Source organism: Perca fluviatilis, chromosome 8 (assembly GCF_010015445.1).
Source record: "Perca fluviatilis chromosome 8, GENO_Pfluv_1.0, whole genome shotgun sequence".
NCBI classification, from domain to species: Eukaryota; Metazoa; Chordata; class Actinopteri; order Perciformes; family Percidae; genus Perca; species Perca fluviatilis.
Genome location: NC_053119.1, coordinates 40703346 through 40723994, shown reverse-complemented (window position 1 = coordinate 40723994; position 20649 = coordinate 40703346). Strand labels below are relative to the sequence as shown.

Genomic DNA, 20649 nt, shown 5'->3' with positions numbered 1-20649 from the left:
AAAGGTCGGATTTTCCCTCATTCTTTTAATTAAGGCATTAAGATCAATTTCCAAAAGATGATTTTTTTTTTTTATTCCTCTTTTTAGTCAATTTTAGCATGGGTATGTAAACTTATGAGCAGCACTGTATATATACATATGGGAATATTTTGAGTTCTGGTGTTGAGGAGGTTTTGTTGGCCATTGGGCTGGTTTTGTCATACAGACCTGGCAACCCTGATCAGCTGTGGCTTTTTTGTGTTTAGTGCTAATTAGCCAATATTAGCATGCAAACATTGCTAAACTAAAATGGGGACCATGGTTAACATTATACAGGCTAATATCAAATAAATCAGCATGCTAACATTGTCAATGTGAGCATGTTAGCATGCTGTTGTTAAGCATTAAGCTTGAAGCACAATGCTTCCTTTTATTCAAGCTCATCTCACTAATAGATCAGTCTTTTGCTTTTCTCATTCCATACTGATAATTACCTTCTATGTATTGTGACAACCTGGAAAATATCACCATTATAAGTTTTATTGGATTTCTTTGGCTTTGTGGAATTTGAGACTGTGGGATTTTGGTTAATAGTTTTTTTTTACTGTGGGATTTTGAGTGCTTTGATTATTTTTGTGTTAAATATATGAACATTTGATTTGACCCTATGTTGATTTTTGCTGGGCTTAACTTGAGGTCATTCAATGTGTATACCGTGTACCTTTTAATATGTACACGCTTGTGTGGTTTGATTTTATATCCTAACAAACTACAACTGACATAAAACGTTACCTAAGACTATCTTAGATGACAGCAGAGAGACCTGGCTGGCACCCCTTGACTAAATAAAACTTTCTTCAAACGGATTAAAATAAAGTCAAACTGTCACAGTACGGTATGCTGTAGAAAGGACAGCCATACAACTAATAGTGTTTTTAGTCTGTTGACCTGTATATAATCTGTGTTCTTTTATGTTTTCCAAAGATCCACCACATGGCTTAGACAACCCACCCTGGACTCAAACCCCTTACTCACCAACAAATCATGACTTTATACATTTATAGCTGTTCTTTAAAAAGAGTAAACCCAATCACACTAATACACTATAGACAGGGATTTAAAACTTACATGGGCCAGTCATAAAGCCAACCCCCTGGCATGTCTGTCCCCAATGTCCATTCCCATTGATCCTGTCTAAAAAGCCCTCACTTAGTGCACTAATGCCCCCGGAGCCCTGAGTGTGTCTACTGCCAACAGACAGACAGACAGACTGACCCCCGGGAGGACTGAGCTGCTGTCATTATTATTATCATTATTATGACTCATCGGCCTGTTATACCGTGAATTGGCCTCTGTAGATTTCTTTAAGCGTGAGCGTGTGTTTGTGTGTAATACAGAGATACAAAACAGGGTAATTGAATGAGATGGGGACGAAGGAGGGAGGGAGGGAGGGGGGGAGGGAGGGAGCGAGTGAGTGAATGACTTGTACTAGTGTATAATGTTTTAAATGGCAACCTACAGACAGAGCCAGGCATTTTGTTGTCATCCATAGAACAGACATATGGAGTTAGCAGTGAATGCCCTGCAGCGTAAAGAGACCATAATAAGATTATGATATCATATATCATATTATGATATATGATCTGGGAGGGATGATGCAGTTTATTCATTAAAAGAGTACTCTACTGATTTAACATTGCACTGCGATGACATTGTTACAGTGCACTGACGGCGATAAAAAACAAAAGTGCTTTGAGGCCTTATGTAAGTTATTAGAATATATTGTTGTATCATTATGATAATATAACTATAGCCTAGTTGGGGGGCCCAGGCGGGGCCTAAGTCGCTCCTGGCTGACCTAAGAAACATGACTTGAGGCAATTTGTCAGATCAGAACACCAGCTGAATCTGTGTTAAAGTTTCTGGATTAAATTCCAGTTGGTTACCAAATGGAAGCTAATTAAGGTCAATGTTTATATATGCTGTGTGTGTAAATTTATTTTACAGGTTTGTAGTTTCTTACTAATTTCCCAATACAGCCATCAAGGTTTCCTGGGAACAACTATCTAATTTGACACTGATCATATTACTGGAAACTTTGTTTTCCATTAACATTTTTGAATTTTTAGAAAAAGTCTCTATTGGTTAGACTACACTTGCAATCAAATTAATTAATTTGAGGTGTACCAATTCAACACTATGTACATTTTCCATATGATAACTAGAAAATGACATAATTTCTTTCTAAAAACAACATTATTGTTGACAGCTCACTGGCGTTGCTTTCAAAGGTATCTCCACGTACCTACGTACGTACCCACTGAAGCATAAATTGGCCTTTAAACGCAACTTACAACTCTAAGTGGTGGTGTAACTGGTGCGTGACCACCGAAGGCTTGAGTCATGTGGATGTCCGGACAGTGTTGCTGTCTTTAGATATCACACAGTCTAATATTAAAGTCTGTAGAAGTAGAAACCACAACAGAGACGTTAGTTCTGAGACAGAACAAAAACAAACAATGTACTAACGTTATTTTAACTATTGCACTTCATTCAAAATGTAACCTTTACATTAAATACATTTTCTATTTATTTGCTGTACGAAAGGAACCATGAGTTTACTATGAATTATGCATTAACCATGCATCGTGAACACAGCATATATTTGACAGCACTTACAACTACATTCTGCAATTATGACACAAACAGACTCGCGAGGTGAAAACATTACTTGTGGTTCAGCTGGTAATCACGAACATGTATATATCGATACAAAAGGAGAAGGATGCATCCGCAATCTTATCATATCAGCTCTATTTCACTTCCATGCAATCTTACAACTCTGTCCGAACACATGCATCACTATTGCATAGTCCAACACATATATCACCAGCTACCAAATAGCTGCCTATTTTTTCCTGCCGGCTGCCTGCCACCTGCTACAGATAATGAAGCGAGGCTTCAGAGTGATGGACTCCCTCCTCCTCCCAGCCCTGACAACATGGCATTGTATGAGCTGTTGCTCTTGTGCCAACGCAGGGGGGGTTGAGGGGGAGAAAGCACTCATTTGGAGAGCATAGCGGGGGCATTGCTTTAGATACAGCTAATCCTCACACCTCATCGCCAAGATGTGGCTGGCTGCTGCAGTGCTCGCCTCAGCCGCCGCTCCCTGTCTCTTTCCTCTCCTCTCCTCTTTCTTGACATTCAGTCCCTCTCATGTTGTCTTTGTTCTCATCTCTGTGCCCGCTTCTCTTTCTCTTCTCCTCATGCACTTAGCCCTTCTCTTCTGGGCCCAGTTTAAAAAAAAAGTAATCTGGATCAAATTGATCAGGATTTGGAGATCCCATGTTTTGCTATCCAGGATCACCTCCATCTTACTTTTATGCCAGTTTTTTGCCGGTGGGTAAACATTAAGCTCAGGGGACTGGCGCCGTTCATCTGCATGTACAGCAGTACACAGAAAATCATCTAATTCACCTAAAGCTAGCGCTAGCTAGACAACTTGGTTGGCAAGGTGCTACCAAGACATTTTTAGGCGACCAAAATGTTCCAATTAACTTTGATAAAGTGAAAGCACTGTCGTTTCCTGCTTTTCTTTTTCCTTTTTCTAGCTTTTTTTTCGGTTCAGGCACCGGTTTTAAAAGTATCGCTTTAGCACCTGTATCAGGGGAAGAAAAACAATATCCAACCCTGCTGAGAATAGAAATGCTGGCTGCACAATGTCTCCACAATGAGAGAGAGATATAGGGCTAAAATTTGAATGAAACAAAACAGAATAGAATAGAAATAACAATTTAGGTACTTATATGTAGAGAGGGAGAGCGAGGGAGAAACAGCTCCTCTCTTGGGCTCCTCTCAGTATTTTATCATGTACACACATGGTTTCCCAACAAATACCAAATGTCAGAGGCCCTTAAAGTAGACAGAAGCCAGAGGCAGCATTAGTGTCTTGTATGTCAGCTTCCTGGACGACCGCCCTCAGTCTGCCCTATGCTTCAGCTAAACCCAACCCACAGACAGAAGTAATGAAAGGCCTGTAATAGATCTGCCTGCAGAGACATGCAACCAGACAGTAATGGTTAGATTCACCTACAAACATAAAACCCTACCCTGTGGGTGAGACTGCAGAGACCTGAGATTGTACCTCAATGGTCACAACATGTGGGCTAAATTCATTGTGAATGCATCTTTCATTTTATGACCAATGTTACTTTCATGTAATCCTGAGTGTTGCTGTTATGATCCACACTGTAGTTAAATTACAATGTACACACGCGGTATAATGTTTTCAAGGAGAAAATAGGCCTATCAACAGGAATAAATTATCAAAATTATCGTCATGGGAAAAATACGTCGATACATTTTCGATTAATCGCCCAGCCCTAATGTCTTTTTGTGTATGCCTTCCTCCCTCTGTCAGGACAATCCCATGTCAGGATCAGTATAGTTACAGCCCAGAGGCAAGGTCAATATTTTCAACACCAGTGACCAGTGATCTCCGAACTCGCTGTCCATAATCTGACCCACATTTCTCACTTCCGGCAGGCGACTAGGACTGAGCCACCATCACATGCTTTTGTTACACTAATGCCTTTTTCACATAAATCCATGTATGACCAATAACAGCAGCCTAATGGCTATCTGTGAATATTCATAACAACAACAACAACCAGGGTTTTCCTGGGATTTTTATGAAGGTAAATATGGTGCAAAATGTGAGAGCTTGTAGAATACGATGTGAGAACCTGCACCACAAAACAATCTGTTGTTGTCTGATGTTAAAATTCACAAATGTGTAGATTGATATTTACATGAACACAATGGCAGCTGCAAACTTGTAATGCAACGTTTACTCATATTAATTACTTTTTTTACTCTGGTCCATTTTCCATCACAACCACAACTCAGTGATTACAACCTCTGGAATCTGTCACTGCAACTTCACATATGTGCTCTCTTGCATCCCGATGTGGCCAATCTGCACGCCTCGACTTTTGCAACGCTTCTTGCGATACCTTTGGTGCAAAACTAACTGGTACCAGTGGACTTAGGCTGTGGAGTTCTGAGCCAACAGAACGGTGAATGTAGGGTTTCTATTTCCAGGGAGGGACAACTCTGTCCAGCTTATTTATGTAGCATAAAAGCTTGGTGAAATAGCAAGCGTCCCCTAACTAACCAGCCAGCCCGCTTCTAAATAAATACCATTAAATTATCTAAAATTAAGCTTAGCGTTAGTTCACGCAGGACACCGAAGTCATAAGCCCGCTAATTGAATCCTCATTCCTATCAGATACACACCAATTACAGCCATTTTCACATCAAGGCGGTCCATTTATTTATTATTATTATTATTATTATTTAAAGTGATGGTTCGGAGTAATTTACCCTAGGGTCCTTTGCACCATGACCTCGAGCCAAACACCCCCCCAGAAGCTTTTTTCACCTGGGTCTAACATTGGGCGAGTTAGCGTAGAGTAGCGTTAGCCACTGAATAGCTTAGCGCGGGGCTAATGGACCCACGTTTGTATCTCTTAAATGACCCCACTAATAATGCCCGAAATGATACCAAAGGTCTACACTAGTATATATAGGTTATGCACTCATAAAACGATGGATTGGAAAGTTTGTAAGTACACCAGAAGTTTATGTAAATAACACTTGCCTGCTGGCTTCTGCTCTCTGCTGTTGTTGTTAGCTGTGTACAGAAAAAAAAAAATTTTAAATAAGTGTTATTTTTTTTTTTTAAAAAAAAAAAAAAAAAAAAAATTTATTTTTTTTTAAAGTAAGTGCTTAATATAACTAGCAGGAGACAAGTAATAATTGAGGTAAGTTTGGAGACATTACCTTATTTAATCATTAAATTAATACATATTTTTGTTGTATCTCTTTTCGGTAGTAATGTATGTAGCCGCCTAAGCACTCCCGAACTAACAGCAGTAGCAGCAGCAGCAACAGAGAGCTGAAGAGAGCAGGCAAGTGTTCATAAACTTCTGGTGTACTTACAAACTTTCCAATCCATCGTTTATATGAGAGCATAACCTATTTGTACTAGTGTAGACCTTTGGTATCATTTCGGGATTATTAGTGGGGTAACTTACAAGATATAAAACGTGGGTCCATTACCCCTCGCGGCTAAGCTATTCAGCTGATAACGCCTACTCTAGCTAACTCTCCCAATGTTAGACCCAGGTGAAAAAAAGCTTCTTTTTTTGGGGGGTTTGGGGTCATTAATACGCAAAGGAGGGCCCGGGCGTAAATTACTCCGAACCATCACTTTAACAAGGCGGTCCATTTAAATGTGACTCCCTCCTCACTGTTCCTGCTACACTGAAGCTGCTTCACTCACTGCTGCTGGCTATGCTTGCCCTACCCCCCACCAGCCTCCACCTTCCTAGTTCAGAGTCCTAACCTGACTCAAAGTTTAAAAGGGTCTTTCTTTTGGCTCACTCTTGTATACAGGGGCTTTCAGCATGCCGCTCCCTGTCGCATGCTGCTCGGCTGGTCCAGGGAGCATTATCAAGAGCGGAGCCATCAGCGCCAAGCATAACTGTATTTCTGTTTGTTGCAATAAATGGTTAAATCTATGACGAGAGTGTTCCTGACTGAACCCTTTTTTAACAGTCAAAGGTGAATTTAACACTTGTTAACAGACAACCTCAGAAAGTGGGACTGTTGATAGTTTGAGGAGAACAAAGTGACTTTGGTTGACTTGACCCTTAGCCTCCAGTGTGTTAAATATTCAGTATGTGAAGTGCTGAGGTTGGCAACAACACAGCAGAGTTTTGCCCTTGTGCATAATGGAGCAGATGGCCCCAGCTCAATGAAATAAAAATAAATTCCTTAAGACTACTTGTTTTTTTTGTAAATTCTGGAACTATTTTTTTTTATTAATTAATTTCTGATGCTTGATCTTAAGTCAGAGGGAACATGTAGGAATGTTCTGATATGGCGTGTACAGTGTTTTCCCTCGGTCTGTGGAAGACTTAGGTGCGCATATTTGGCGAGGTGGGGGTTTAGGTGAAAAAAAAAGCAATTTCCCCATACATTTTGGATCGCTATTATTACCATATCAGTCTTTATCCTCGATGTTCCACTTCCGGGATTGCTCTGTTGCCGACGGAAATTCCACCGGATTTCACTCATTTAGGTCGGATGTCCGTCCCCTTCCTCTGTCTCTGTGTTGGCGTTCTAACCTCCGGTGGATTTGTGAGGACTATGGTTAACTGCTCCTCAGATCTCTGCAGGGTAAATCCAGACAGCTAGCTAGACTATCTGTCCAATCTGAGTTTTCTGTTGCACGACTAAAACTACTTTTGAACATACACGTTCCACCAAAACAAGTTCCTTCCAGAGGCTATTTAGCAGAGACACCGCGGCTCCATACAGTGCTTAGCACATGACGATTGTGATTGGGTTTAAGAAATGCCAATAAACCAGAGCATATTTTTCTCCTATACCAGAATGCTGTGTGGACTCTAGCCAGACCCTCCTCCGCAGCGCTGTGGAGGAAGGTCTGGCAAAGCGAGATTAGCATATCTGTGTGTGAAACTAGAGCAGATAATAATAAAAAAATAACTCTCAAACTACTTCATTTATAACAGGTTTATCCCACCGCATGTCCTATGTCTTGTGTTTTTATGTTGGAATGCATTACTTGAGTGTCACAACTAATTTCGTTGTAATCCTATGCAATGACAAAACAGGTTGTCAGTGCAGTGATACTATATATATATATATATATATATACACATATATATATATACACATATATATATATATACACATATATATATATATATATATATATATATATATATATATACGTTCCTTGCAAAGTATTCGGCCCCCTTGAACTTTTCGACCTTTTGCCAACATTTCAGGCCTCAAACATAAAGATATAAAACTGTAATTTTTGTGAAGAATCAACAACAAGTGGGACACAATCATGAAGTGGAACGAAATTTATTGGATATTTCAAACCTTTTAAACAAATAAAAACTGAAATATTGGGGTGCAAAATTATTCAGCCCCCTTAAGTTAATACTTTGGCGCCACCTTTTGCTGCGATTACAGCTGTAAGTCGCTTGGGGTATGTCTCTATCAGTTTTGCACATCGAGACTGACATTTTTGCCCATTCCTCCTTGCAAAACAGCTCGAGCTCAGTGAGGTTGGATGGAGAGCGTTTGTGAACAGCAGTTTTCAGTTCTTTCCACAGATTCTCGATTGGATTCAGGTCTGGACTTTGACTTGGCCATTCTAACACCTGGATATGTTTATTTGTGAACCATTCCATTGTAGATTTTGCTTTATGTTTTGGATCATTGTCTTGTTGGAAGACAAATCTCCGTCCCAGTCTCAGGTCTTTTGCAGACTCCATCAGGTTTTCTTCCAGAATGGTCCTGTATTTGGCTCCATCCATCTTCCCATCAATTTTAACCATCTTCCCTGTCCCTGCTGAAGAAAAGCAGGCCCAAACCATGATGCTGCCACCACCATGTTTGACAGTGGGGATGGTGTGTTCAGGGTGATGAGCTGTGTTGCTTTTACGCCCAAACATAACGTTTTGCATTGTTGCCAAAAAGTTCGATTTTGGTTTCATCTGACCACAGCACCTTCTTCCACATGTTTGGTGTGTCTCCCAGGTGGCTTTTGGCAAACCTTTAAACGACACTTTTTATGGATATCTTTAAGAAATGGCTTTCTTCTTGCCACTCTTCCATAAAGGCCAGATTTGTGCAGTATACGACTGATTGTTGTCCTATGGACAGAGTCTCCCACCTCAGCTGTAGATCTCTGCAGTTCATCCAGAGTGATCATGGGCCTCTTGGCTGCATCTCTGATCAGTCTTCTCATTGTATGAGCTGAAAGTTTAGAGGGCGGACGGGTCTTCGTAGATTTGTATTGGTCTGATACTCCTTCCATTTCAATATTATCGCTTGGGATGTTTAAAGCTTGGGAAATCTTTTTGTATCCAATCCCGGCTTTAAACTTCTACAACAGTGTATCTCGGACCTGCCTGGTGTGTTCCTTGTTCTTCATAATGCTCTCTGCGCTTTACGGACCTCTGAGACTATCACAGAGCAGGTGCATTTATACCGGAGACTTGATTACACACAGCTGGATTCTATTTATCATCATTAGTCATTTAGGTCAACATTGGATCATTCAGAGATCCTCACTGAACTTCTGGAGAGAGTTTGCTGCACTGAAAGTAAAGGGGCTGAATAATTTTGCCACCCTTTTCAGTTTTTTATTTGTTAAAAAAGTTTGAAATAGCCAATGAATTTCGTTCCACTTCATTATTGGGACCCACTTGTTGTTGATTCTTCACAAAAAATTACAGTTTTATATCTTTATGTTTGAGGCCTGAAATGTGGCAAAAGGTCGAAACGTTCAAGGGGGCCGAATACTTTCGCAAGGCACTGTATATATGATAAAGTTCCCTTGGCCTTTGGAATTAAAATAGCCCCACCCCCACATCATCACATCCCCTTCACCATACCTAGAGATTGGCATGGGGTACTTTCCATAAAATCATCTCTCAATGCAAATCAAACCAGCTATTAGGCTAACTGATATAAAACCATGCCAATCTCTAGGTATGGTAAACGGTATGTGATGATGGGGGGCTATTTTAATTCCAAAGGCCAAGGGAACTTTATCAGGATGCATAGTATCCTGGATCCATGAAATAACTGGCCTTTAAAAATAAACATCTGCCTGCCTCTATAGGAATTTAACATAGGGGTGGACTCACTTCTGTTGCCAGCGGTTTAGACATTAATGGCTGTGTGTTGAGTTATTTTGAGGGGACAGCACATTTACACTGTTATACAAGCTGGACACTTAATACTTTACATTGGAGCAAAGTGTCATTTCTTCAGTGTTGTCCCATTAAAAGATATAATGAAATATTTACTAAAATGTGAGGGGTGTACTCACTTTTGTGAGATACTGTAATGCCCTTTGAGATGACATACAAGTTCATATTTATGAATAAAATACATGCCAATATCTGCGAAGGGTTTCAGGGATTGAGAGAAAACGGTAATTAATAGTAGAGAAAATGTAGCTAAGAGTCCAGCCTTATGTTAACCGTAGCCAAAGGCTCACGGTTGTGACTAAAGATCACGGCTACGGTTAGCAGAAGGCTGAACTGTTGGCTACATTTTCTCTCCGAAAAGCTTCACCAATATTGACAAGTTTTATTGCGTTTATTGTCACGCTCGCGTTTAGACTCTTTGGAATTGCAACTTTTCTGCAGAATTTTCCACCACTGAATCAGGCTATCACCATATGAAGGGACGTGCAAGCGCATCGGCATTTGTCGAAACAGGAACACCCTCTCTGAAATGTGCTTTGACTGGCCATGTCTCCGGTCACGAGCGAAGATTATCTAAAACCTGAAAACAGAGTTAAGAGGAGGTGCCGAAGTCTAGTTTTCTCTCAGAACACTTGAATTACAATATCCTGAAAGGTTTTTATGAATTTTTTGCCCAATGTCCAAAAAAACCTGAACTGCCTACCCAAGCTTTAAAGGGTAACTACTGTTTTTTTCAACTTGGACCCTATGTTCCTATGTTTTTGTGTCCAAGTGTCTGATGGAACAACAATCTTTGACATTGGTCCAGTATTAAAGATGCAGTAGGTAAGTCTTATAAAACTAACTTTCTGTCATATTTGCTGAAACTGACCCTATGTTCCAGTAGAACTACATGAATTATGTAAAAAAAAAAAAAAAGGACAGCTCCTCTGGCACCTCCTACAGCCTGTAGTGCCATTGGCAAAATCCCACCGCTCCTGGTCGATTTTCTCCAATCAGGGCCACAGGGGGGGGTCTATCTGCCTGTCAATCACTGCTCAGGCACACGCATATATAGCGTTCTCCCCTCCCCCCTCCCCGCGCACGAGCTGCAGAAAGGTTTTCCAAAACTCTGTGAATAATGGAGTGGCTTTTCAGAGGTGGCGTGGCTGCAGGATTATAAAGATCTGAACGATGCAGATGTAGCCACATTTCCTCTCGACAGGTAACATAATTACCATGAATGATTTATCTTTCACTTGGTTATTAGTAGTCAAAAGTCCACAAAGCTACGCTGGTGAGGATGATAGTAACGTTAGCGCAGTGGTCGGTCTGATAGGATGCTGAAATGGCTAACGCTAGCCTGCTAGTTAGCATCGTTTTACTGTTGGTGAGTAAAGTTAACATTGTGTTAGTGTTTAGTTATTGAACATGTCTGTCTGACATGCCGGCAGTTCTGTCAAACTCCCTTGTGTGGGAGGGGCTTAGGAGACGGTTTGGGCTGCAGCAGAAAGGGGGGAGGGACTGAGAAGTTGTTGATGTTCAAATTTGTTGGCAAAGTCCTGGATCTTCACAATCTTACCTACTGCAGCTTTAAGCAAGATCGCTGCAGTAAGCAGTCGCAAACAAGCTACAATGTAAGTTAATAGGACAATTGTGCAGCTTGTATTTACCTTCACAAAAGTTCTGTTTTTTTGCTGCTGACAGGCTCAGTTTAATATTCTGTTAATAAGTGTCTGACAACATTATGGAAAGGATTTCTAAGGAGGTGGACCTTTCTGTTAAAGAGTAAAATCCTTTTTTAATAAAAAACATAAAAACATCCGTGAAATTGCGTTCACTAAAGCCACCAGACTCCATGTAAATAAACTGTAATTTTAGCATCGTAAAATACACTTAATTCAAAGTCGACAGAAACTAAATAAAACTGAAAAGCTGTTTTGGGTCATTTTTCCACTCTTCCAGCCATCACAACTCTAGTTTTGGTTTAAATAAATACATCGTTTACAGATTTACATCTTTTACACAAAATATGTTGGCTCTGTACACACTAAAAGTATTGTCTGGTGGAGTCTGGTGGGATTAGCTCTAGCGACTTCAGATCTGTTTCTGGTTAAACACAAAGGTCTTAAAGAGGTTTTATAAAGGTATATCTCTGTAGGGATCCTTTAAATAATGTTGTCAGAAACTTAGAATAATAATCTGAGCCTATCAGTGGCGAAACGAGCACTTTGTGAAGTTAAATACAAGCTGGACAACTGCCCTATTTACTCATATTGTAGCTTGTACTGGACCAATGTCAAATATTGTTGTTCCCATCAGATAGAAAAACATAGGAAAGTAGGGTCCAGGTTGAAAAACTGTAGTTACCCTTTAAGTATTAAAAATAAAAGTATAAATTAATTATGCAGAAAATATATAGGGAGGTTTCAGTCTAAAACAAACACACAGGCTGAGGTGTCTGAATGTAACCTCTGGATAACAAGCAGTGCCACTGCAAGGATAGCAAGCTAATGATATCAGCAGCTAAAGGCCAATGCACTCACACATACACAGAGAGGGCGTGGACAAAATACCAGTAACACCATGCAATAATACAGTCAGTATATACCAGTATGGTGGAGATCATGGGTTTTCTTATTTGTTAGGTAAATATCTTCCAGTGTTATTGAGGATTAAATTACTGTATGACAACTGTATCTTTTGTTAAAGTAGTTTTCCTCTCGGCACTCTGCATACCTATATTTTTTCGCCACATTATTCCACGTAACGTGTTTGTGATGCAGCAGTGATTCAGGCAGCTGTAAATCCAAACGGCAAAGGCAGCTATACAAGCAAGCCATTAAGCTGAACATCAGGTCTGACAATTACCGTTATCAACATTACCATGACAGTCAAAAGTGGTATGGGTACTCTGCGGATCAGACGTCAGTTAATTTCGGACACTGGGCATAAGTCCCCAGGAGGGAGGTGAAGCCTATCCACCCACAGCCTGTCCTCACTGAACCATACATCTCCTCTCATTTTAGGAAAGTTACACTTGGGGAAGAGAAGAAAGGAAAGGAAAAGTTTGTAGTTTAGACTCTGCCACTTTGTTTAAAATAGCAGCAGCAGAATAGACAGCTAATCAACAGCCTGTTTGCTACATTGTTTTGCTTAATGAGGGAAAGACTATTAATAAATGCATTCAGAATGACATCATCTCAATAACTCAGTCACTCAGTTTTTCCAGTATTTGGTGCATGGTAGGTGGTAATTCCGGACTTCTCACTCTGCACAACAGCACTAAATAACTAAATATGCATGCTGCGGCTACACTTTGTATAGTATTTATAACAAAAATAAAGCGATAGCTGCTTTCTAATTAACATTTTCCATTTTCAAAGCCTATCTTACCACAGACTATGCAACAGTGTTACTTGTATGACCACAGAAGTAACACAGGCAGTAAACATTGTGACAGCAGGTAGATGCTTACACAGTCTGCAACAAGATCCCATACAGATATTTGTAAAATCAGGACTAAAATAAATTGCTGATAGTGAGATAACAGATTTCTCTACCAAGATAGCCATCCCTTCCTTATCTCCAGTTGTGTTTGTAGGTAATTTAGAAATTACTGAGTTGGACTGCTTTAAGGAAAATGTTGCCATTTTATGTAATCAAATTACACACATCAAGGCCAAAAAACATCCACACATACATCTCACCCCACCACTGACCAGCCTAAAAACCCTAAGGTTACCCATCTGTAGTGATATAACAGAAGAAAAATCAAGCAATTTTTAGGAATCTTTACTTGATACATGTTAAAACAATTAATCAACAACCAAATTTCGGCAACCAACTATTCATATTCATAGATCAATGAATTTCCATCAAAAATCCAACTTTTAAACCAACGGTTTCAGTACTTTTGATAAAACACCAAGTGATCATGAACACACTGTCAGATTGTCGAGATTACATAAAACTCATACAATGGAACAAAATAAATAAAATGCTGAGGGTCCTCCCCCAGGAAATCTTGAGTGCCAAACACTTCATTTCCTGCATTCTGATACATTTTTGAGCACCAATTTATGTTGGAAAGATCGTTATTTATGGAAAGGAAAACCCAGAACTCAGGAGGCAGGTGATAATTCAAAAAGTAATAAAGTACAATGGAATATAATGCAGTAAGGGGGCTTTTAGATTAGGGACCTGGGCCTGGATCTGAGTACACTTGACCCCAAAGTCCAGTCTGTTTAAACACTGCGAACAATACCCGAGAGTTGGTCGATCCGAAAAACCAAAGTAAACCACGGCGAGAAGTTTTTAACCGGTTAGAAATCTGTCTCAATTCAATCCTAATCCATATCTATCTCAATGTTTTTGCGCCAAAAGTTCCTTCATGCAGGAAAGCCCCTGATCTGTGATTGGGCCCCAGCCTGGGACCTCGTCGAAAAAAAAAGACACTTGCCACCGGGCTACACAACTTTTCTGGGGGAAACCCTGCAGGGTCATCGAAATGAAAATGAATGTAAAAGTCAGTGCTGCCGTCGTGCAGCTCTGAAGTACTGACTTAAGTTCTGGCCAGTCTCTGTATGTTTTAGCTGCAGGTCAGGGCTGTAAATCAGTGATCTTCCTTTTGCGGTAGTTGAGAACCAGACTGGAGGCGGTGAGTTGGGAGGCCTGACCCTTCTCCCAGCTCTGGAAGCTGTTGAGGCCGCTCTGCCCCGACGTGAACAGAGCCTTCTCCAGGCAGTCCAGACGCTCCACCAGCGCAGACGTGTCCTCGTTGTAGGCATTCTGGGAGGAGTCCATGTTCCGTCTGAAGCGACCGATGAACGTCTGGACGATGACAATGTGGACAGTTTGCCACCCATTAGATCAGAAGACAAAGACAGCACATATATAGGGTTAGGATTGGGCATCGAGAACCGGTTCCAACTTGGAATCCTTTCAAAAATTACAATTCCAATGGAATCGTTTGTTGAGTGAAATCGTGGTTTAGAATCTGATCATCGGTTCCAAATTCAACACAAGAAACTAACTAAAGGCGTTTTTCCATTACGTGGTACCTGCTCGACTCGCCTCGACTCCAATCGCCTCAGCTCGCTTGGAACCTCAGCTGAGGTGGTACTAAAAAGAAGTACCTGTTGGCGGGTACCAGGTACTTTTTTTCGTAATGGAAAACCAAAAAAGGCGAGTCGAGCAGGTACCATGTAATGGAAAAGCGCCATAAGTTTTGGTTTCCATAGCGGCCACCTTACCTCCAGGCGCTAGTTGTGTTGCAGCCATGGAGCACAGTAAGCTGCTCTCTAAAGTGTGGCTTTATTGTAAATCACCATTGTATCAACGTAATTATAAATACATGTGTGTAATTGTGTGTGTTTCTTTGTTTAACTGCAACTAATGGGTAACAATAGCTAAGGTCCTAAATAAGCTGTTGATTGAAATTGCCAATTTTATGTTAATTTCAGAAAAAAATACTATGTTTTGTGATGATAAAGAGGCGTAGTTTCCTTCATAGGCTGTGTAATTGTGTTACTACATTATCTGGGTCACATGACAGTGATATATAACCAAAAGATGTACCCTGGGATTTATTCAAAACTGTATTTGTTTGAAAAAGAAATGCAAAAAGACATGTTTTTAAAAAATGTGACTGAAAGAGACGATCAGATTGTTAATCGCAATTATTTCTGAACAATTAATTGTACAGTAAAATTTGGAATTGTTGAACCTCCAGTTCGTGACCAAGCAAGCAGTCACCTTTGATGTAAAATGTCATGTAAACTTCAGATATGTATTACTTTATGTAACCTGCCTATAGGCAAAACTGAATATTGAAACATTAAAGCTATGCCAAGAACTGGTTCTAACATTTTACAAGTGCAGCCGGTATATGGTCTATAAACCTTAGGGTTGGGCATCGAGAAACGATTCCTACTTGGAATGGTTTCAAAAATTACGTCGGAATCATTTCTTTATTGGAATCGTTTGGACGATTTGGTTTCAAATCTGATCACGGGTTCCAAATTTAACATGCGCAAGTTTTGGTTTCCTTAGCGGCCAGGCGCTTGTTGTGCCTTGGAGCACAGTAAGCGATGCTCTAGTGTGGCTTTATTTTACATTGGAAAAGCCCCGTCAAACTGCAACCCACCTTAGACGCTTGATTTTATTTAACTGGTAGGCTGCTACTCCTCCATCACACCACCACTGGATTAGGGACATTATGCAGAATGTTAAGGTGGGAAAAAAAAAAATAATCAGATGTACCCTCAACGGTTCCATCAACAGATTCTACAAAACCTGGGACCCTCTGATAACTTATATGAACAATTTACCTGGTCTGGAAGTGGAAGTCTGAATGTTTACACCTGCCCTTGGTCAGTCCTGTAATAAGGAACTTTAGGTGCACTTTTTTTTTGTCTGTCTTTCTCTTGTTGGGATTGTTTTTCTATGGTTATTTGTAAAATAGAGAATACGATTGTTTAATGTGATAATTGGAAATGTACAAATAAAGGATTTAAAAAAATAAAAACTGCAACCCACCTTTGAATCAAAATAAAACTTTCCTCTTATTTGTGAAATAAGCATGTCACCCGTTTCAACTCCACCCCTCAAAGAATCAGAATCTAGAATCGATAAGAATCGGAATCGAAAGGAAGAATCGGAATTGGAATCACAATCATTGATATCCAAACGATGCCCAACCCTAATAAACCTGCAATCAAATAAATAAAAAAAAAAAACAACTAATTTCTCCCTTGATATTTTGGTTTCTTTAGTCTTCACAGTGCCTTTGACACATTTTAAAGCGTTTCTATAGATATGCAGTTGTGTGTCATTTAAATGAATGTAGGTAGCACCAGCAGTGTATCTGAATGCAGGCTGCATGCAGCAAACCATTCTTTATAACAAGCTCAGTTTGCACTCATTTGGTTCTTGGCAGAGAGACAACATCACATAAACAGACTAGTTAAGCAAATGGGGCTAATATCCAATATCATACATTTTCTTATCAAGTCAATGTGGTTAAAACAACCAGGGTGTCAATTTTGCCACTTAAAATATGTGAAAACCTTATGCAGGAGTTTTTCCTTCATAGAGAAATATTTAGACAGTTTGGTTGATTGGGGTTTTATTTACTCAAGCATAATCAACATTTTTGTTCATCAAATTGTCAGAAGTAACAGGCAAATATATGTAGCTTTCTGTCAAATAAGGCAATGCAGACTAAATGCCTTTACTGTACGCAAACCGATCATGATTAGTGACGTGCCCCAAGGCCCATTCTGTGTCAGGAAAAACCCTGTTAGGGTGTGTAAGGCTATGGAGAAGTCTTACAGTGTGCAACAACCCTCTGTTTCAGTTTGACTGTCAGACAATGAGATTAGAGATAATCTGCCTGGTAACAGCTGCACCAGACAACCAGTAGTAGTCAAGTTTTCTGATCTGATTGCACCCCCTAGTTGTAATGTGGTAAATAACACTGGCTGCGTTTGTTTAGAATCAGCATTGTGTCTGTTGGTCTATGACATTTTGTAGCAAAGCATCTGGGCTGTTGAACAATGCAAAACGTGTTCATATTAAATGTGGCCACACATTTATAAAAAAATAAAAAATAAACCCAGAAATTTATCACACTTAATCAAATCCATTGCCAAAGGCTGAAAATCCTACTGTGTGTACCATAAATTGTAAAATTTTCTGCCATACGGACTTCTATGTGTAGCAAACATGAACAGTTTTTTCTAAAAGAAAATCCAAATGTGCTCTCACTTTCTGCGTAGCAAATCTAGTCTATATCCTTCGCGTTCCACTTCGGGGATTGCTCCAGTGCTGAAGGAAATCCCGCCGGATGCATGTATGTCCCGTCCCCTTCCTCTTTCTTTGTGTTGGTGTTCTAACCTCCGGTGGATTACTGAGGACTATGGTTAACTGCTCCTCAGATCTCTGCAGGGTAAAGCCAGACAGCTAGCTAGACTAGCTATTTGTCCAATCTTTTGTGTTTTCTGTTGCACGACTATTTAGCAACGGCTCTGTGCGGAGTTAAGCGCCGCCCATTACCATTCTGATTGGTTTAAAGATATGCCATTAAACCAGAGCACGTTTTCCTTCCATCCCCGAATGCTATATGGAGTAGCCAGACCATCCTTCAGCGCGCTTTGGAGCAAAGCGAGACTAAGCAAATGTGAGTTTTGCTTGCTGCCATCACTTTTTATTTTAAACATTTAAACTTTAAGTGTAATAAAATCTTGTTAAAATAATAGTTCAACATTTTGGAAATTACACTTATTTGCTCTCTGTCGGAGAGTTAGATGAGAAGGTCGATACCCCTCTCATACCTGTACATTTGATTTAAGGCTACTGGAACCAGGCATAGCAGCTAGTCTGGCTCTTTCCAGAGGTAACAAAATTCACCTAGCAGCACCTCTCAGTGTGTGTATGTGTGTGGGGAGTGTGTGTGTGTGTGTGTGTGTGTGTGTGTGTGTGGGGAGTCGCATATCAGACTTCTTTATTACTATTATTTTTTAATAGTATTATTTTTAGCAGTATTTTCTCTAATTGAAAAGTATATTGAAAAAATGTAGGTAAGTATATTGTATGTGTAGTTGTTTTAGTGAAAGCATATATCCACATAATTATCACAAGGTAGATTTAGCAATGCACAGCGATCCAAGTCTAACGGGGTCTTTTGTATTCACAGCCAATTAGCACCACACAATAAGAGATATTGGGATCTGTAAAAGCATACTCAGTGTATATCTGTGCACACAAAGCTTAAAGGGTAACTTCCGTTTTTTTTCAACCTGGACCCTATGTTCCTATGTTTTTGTGTCTAAGTGACTGATGGGAACAACAATCTTTGACATTGGTCCAGTATTAAGAGAGATCTCTGCAGTCGGCAGCTGCGAAACAAGCTACAATATGAGTTTTTGTGCAGCTTGTATTTACGTTTACAAAAGTGCTCATTTTGCTGCTGACAGACTCAGATTAATATTCTAAGTGTCTGACAACATTATGGAAAGATCCTTTTTTATAATACCAACGATGAGGTTTGACATTCAATCATGTTTAACTTTTGTGTTGATGTCTGTGCATGTTGTTCACCTGCAGCAGCGTCTGTGCGATCTCGGGGTTCTCTGGGCTGTCGAAGTGCAGCATCTGGGACCCCAGGCCGTAGTAGTAGGGCCCCATCTTATGCAGATCCACTACGTTGGGGTCTGCGTTGAACACCGTCCTCCAGCCCTCTCTGTACACCTTCGGAAGCTCCACTGACAACACTCTCCTCTTCTTCAAGACTTGGAACAGCCAAAAACCCCTTTTTTTTGAAAAAAAAAAAAAAGTTTTAGAGTTTTAGTATTAAAATTTAAGATGTATTTATTTTATAAGGACAATGCACATTAATAACTTCTGAAGTTAAATGTGCCAGTTTAATGTCATATTAATGTTTCAACTGTAGTCCTAGTTACCCAGTATTCTTTATCAGCACCAACTATCCCATCCAGCCTGTCTTTATGTTTGTTTCGCAATAGTTTACACACGTAGCTGTGCTTATTAAAGATTCTTAATCATTTCTAAAACTCATTCAATTGTATCGACTAATCGATTAGTTGATTTAATCGACAGATCTGTAAATATGAGTTTCTCCGCAAAGAGTCATGCAAAAGCACCACTTTAATTATTGTGTTTAACAGAGATTTGCTCGTACGTTTCTTGGAAATAAGTCATTCAGCATGAAAAAAGCATCAAACATGACTAATCGACTAAAGAAATCTAAGTTGACTAAGACCAAAACGACCGATTAGTCGACTAATCGACTAAGAGAGAGCAGCCCTAATTATCAGAGCTGAATACTTGATGACTGCAGTGTTATATTTTATGTAGTCTTCATTTATTACATATTGGACCTTTAATGCTGGGTCCTGAAAAACATAACTTAAGTATCTACTATGAACTGTGACGTAACGTCACTGACGTTGAAATTATATTGACGTGTTATTCAATTTCCATTTAGGCAAGGCTTTATATAACGTTTGCGTTAATATTGTATTGTTTTTATGTCCTTCACTATTAATTGTTGCTGCATGGAAGCATATTACGTTACCTCCAGGATAATAAAAATGTATAATTATAAATATATGAGAGTAATAAACATGTCGAATTGAAAAGTGGTCATATTTTTAAGCTGTCTTCTACCACACGTGCTAATGCCAATACAGTATGGTAACCAAGAGTAACGTTAAACTGCAAAATAGTGAATGACGTTTGGTTAACTTTCTTTACACAACAAAACGACCTGTATCTGGGGTACTTTTAGTTGTATTTCTGAAAGGCACTAAACAAATACATTGACAACATCGTTGTAACTATTACGACGGCATTTTTCTTTAGTAACTTTACCGACCTCCGGTATGTCCTGCGAGTCACTCGACTTCTCCAGAAATCCCAGCCGGGGAAAACGGCACTCTGTCCGGATGGGAAGTCTCTCATGAGAGAGTACAATATCGTCGAGAGACAGGAAATTCTCCCCCATCCCCACCCCGGGTTGTACAGGTAGATATGACTGTGTATCCATTGTGTGCCCGAATAAGACCGAAAGTAGTAGTTTTATATCAAGTATATGCTGAAAATACTGAAATTGTGAGCAGAGACCTCTCCTGTTGTGTTTACCAGTCTTCTTCCTCCTTGCTATTTTGGCGCCAGGACCTGTTGACCAATCAGAGCGCTGCTGTCAGATCTAGAGCAGAGCAATCGATTCAATCTGAGTCGAACTGAGTCAAGTTGTCCGTGTTTTTACCTGTTATACAGTCTATGGTTTTTACCATGTTTTCCTGCATTATATAAATGTTGCTGTTTTTAAAAAGAGTTATCT

General features: G+C 39.9%; 1 protein-coding gene across 2 annotated transcripts; it reads right to left on the bottom strand.

Annotated features, from left to right (window-relative positions):
• Window positions 1-13561: 13561 nt before the first annotated feature.
• On the bottom strand, window positions 13562-20598 carry gins3 (GINS complex subunit 3). 2 transcript variants are annotated; one of them, XM_039807837.1, is made up of 4 exons: window positions 20173-20598; window positions 19315-19322; window positions 18885-19095; window positions 13562-14615 (listed from the first exon to the last, which is right to left on the bottom strand). In XM_039807837.1, the coding sequence occupies exons 1-4, from the start codon at window positions 20350-20352 to the stop codon at window positions 14385-14387; spliced, it is 630 nt and encodes a 209-aa protein (XP_039663771.1). In that variant the 5' UTR covers window positions 20353-20598; the 3' UTR covers window positions 13562-14384. The 2 variants fall into 2 exon arrangements, with proteins under 2 accessions (XP_039663771.1, XP_039663772.1); XM_039807838.1 differs by lacking the exon at window positions 19315-19322 and having other exon boundaries at window positions 18885-19067; window positions 20134-20595.
• Between the last annotated feature and the right edge of the window lie 51 nt (window positions 20599-20649).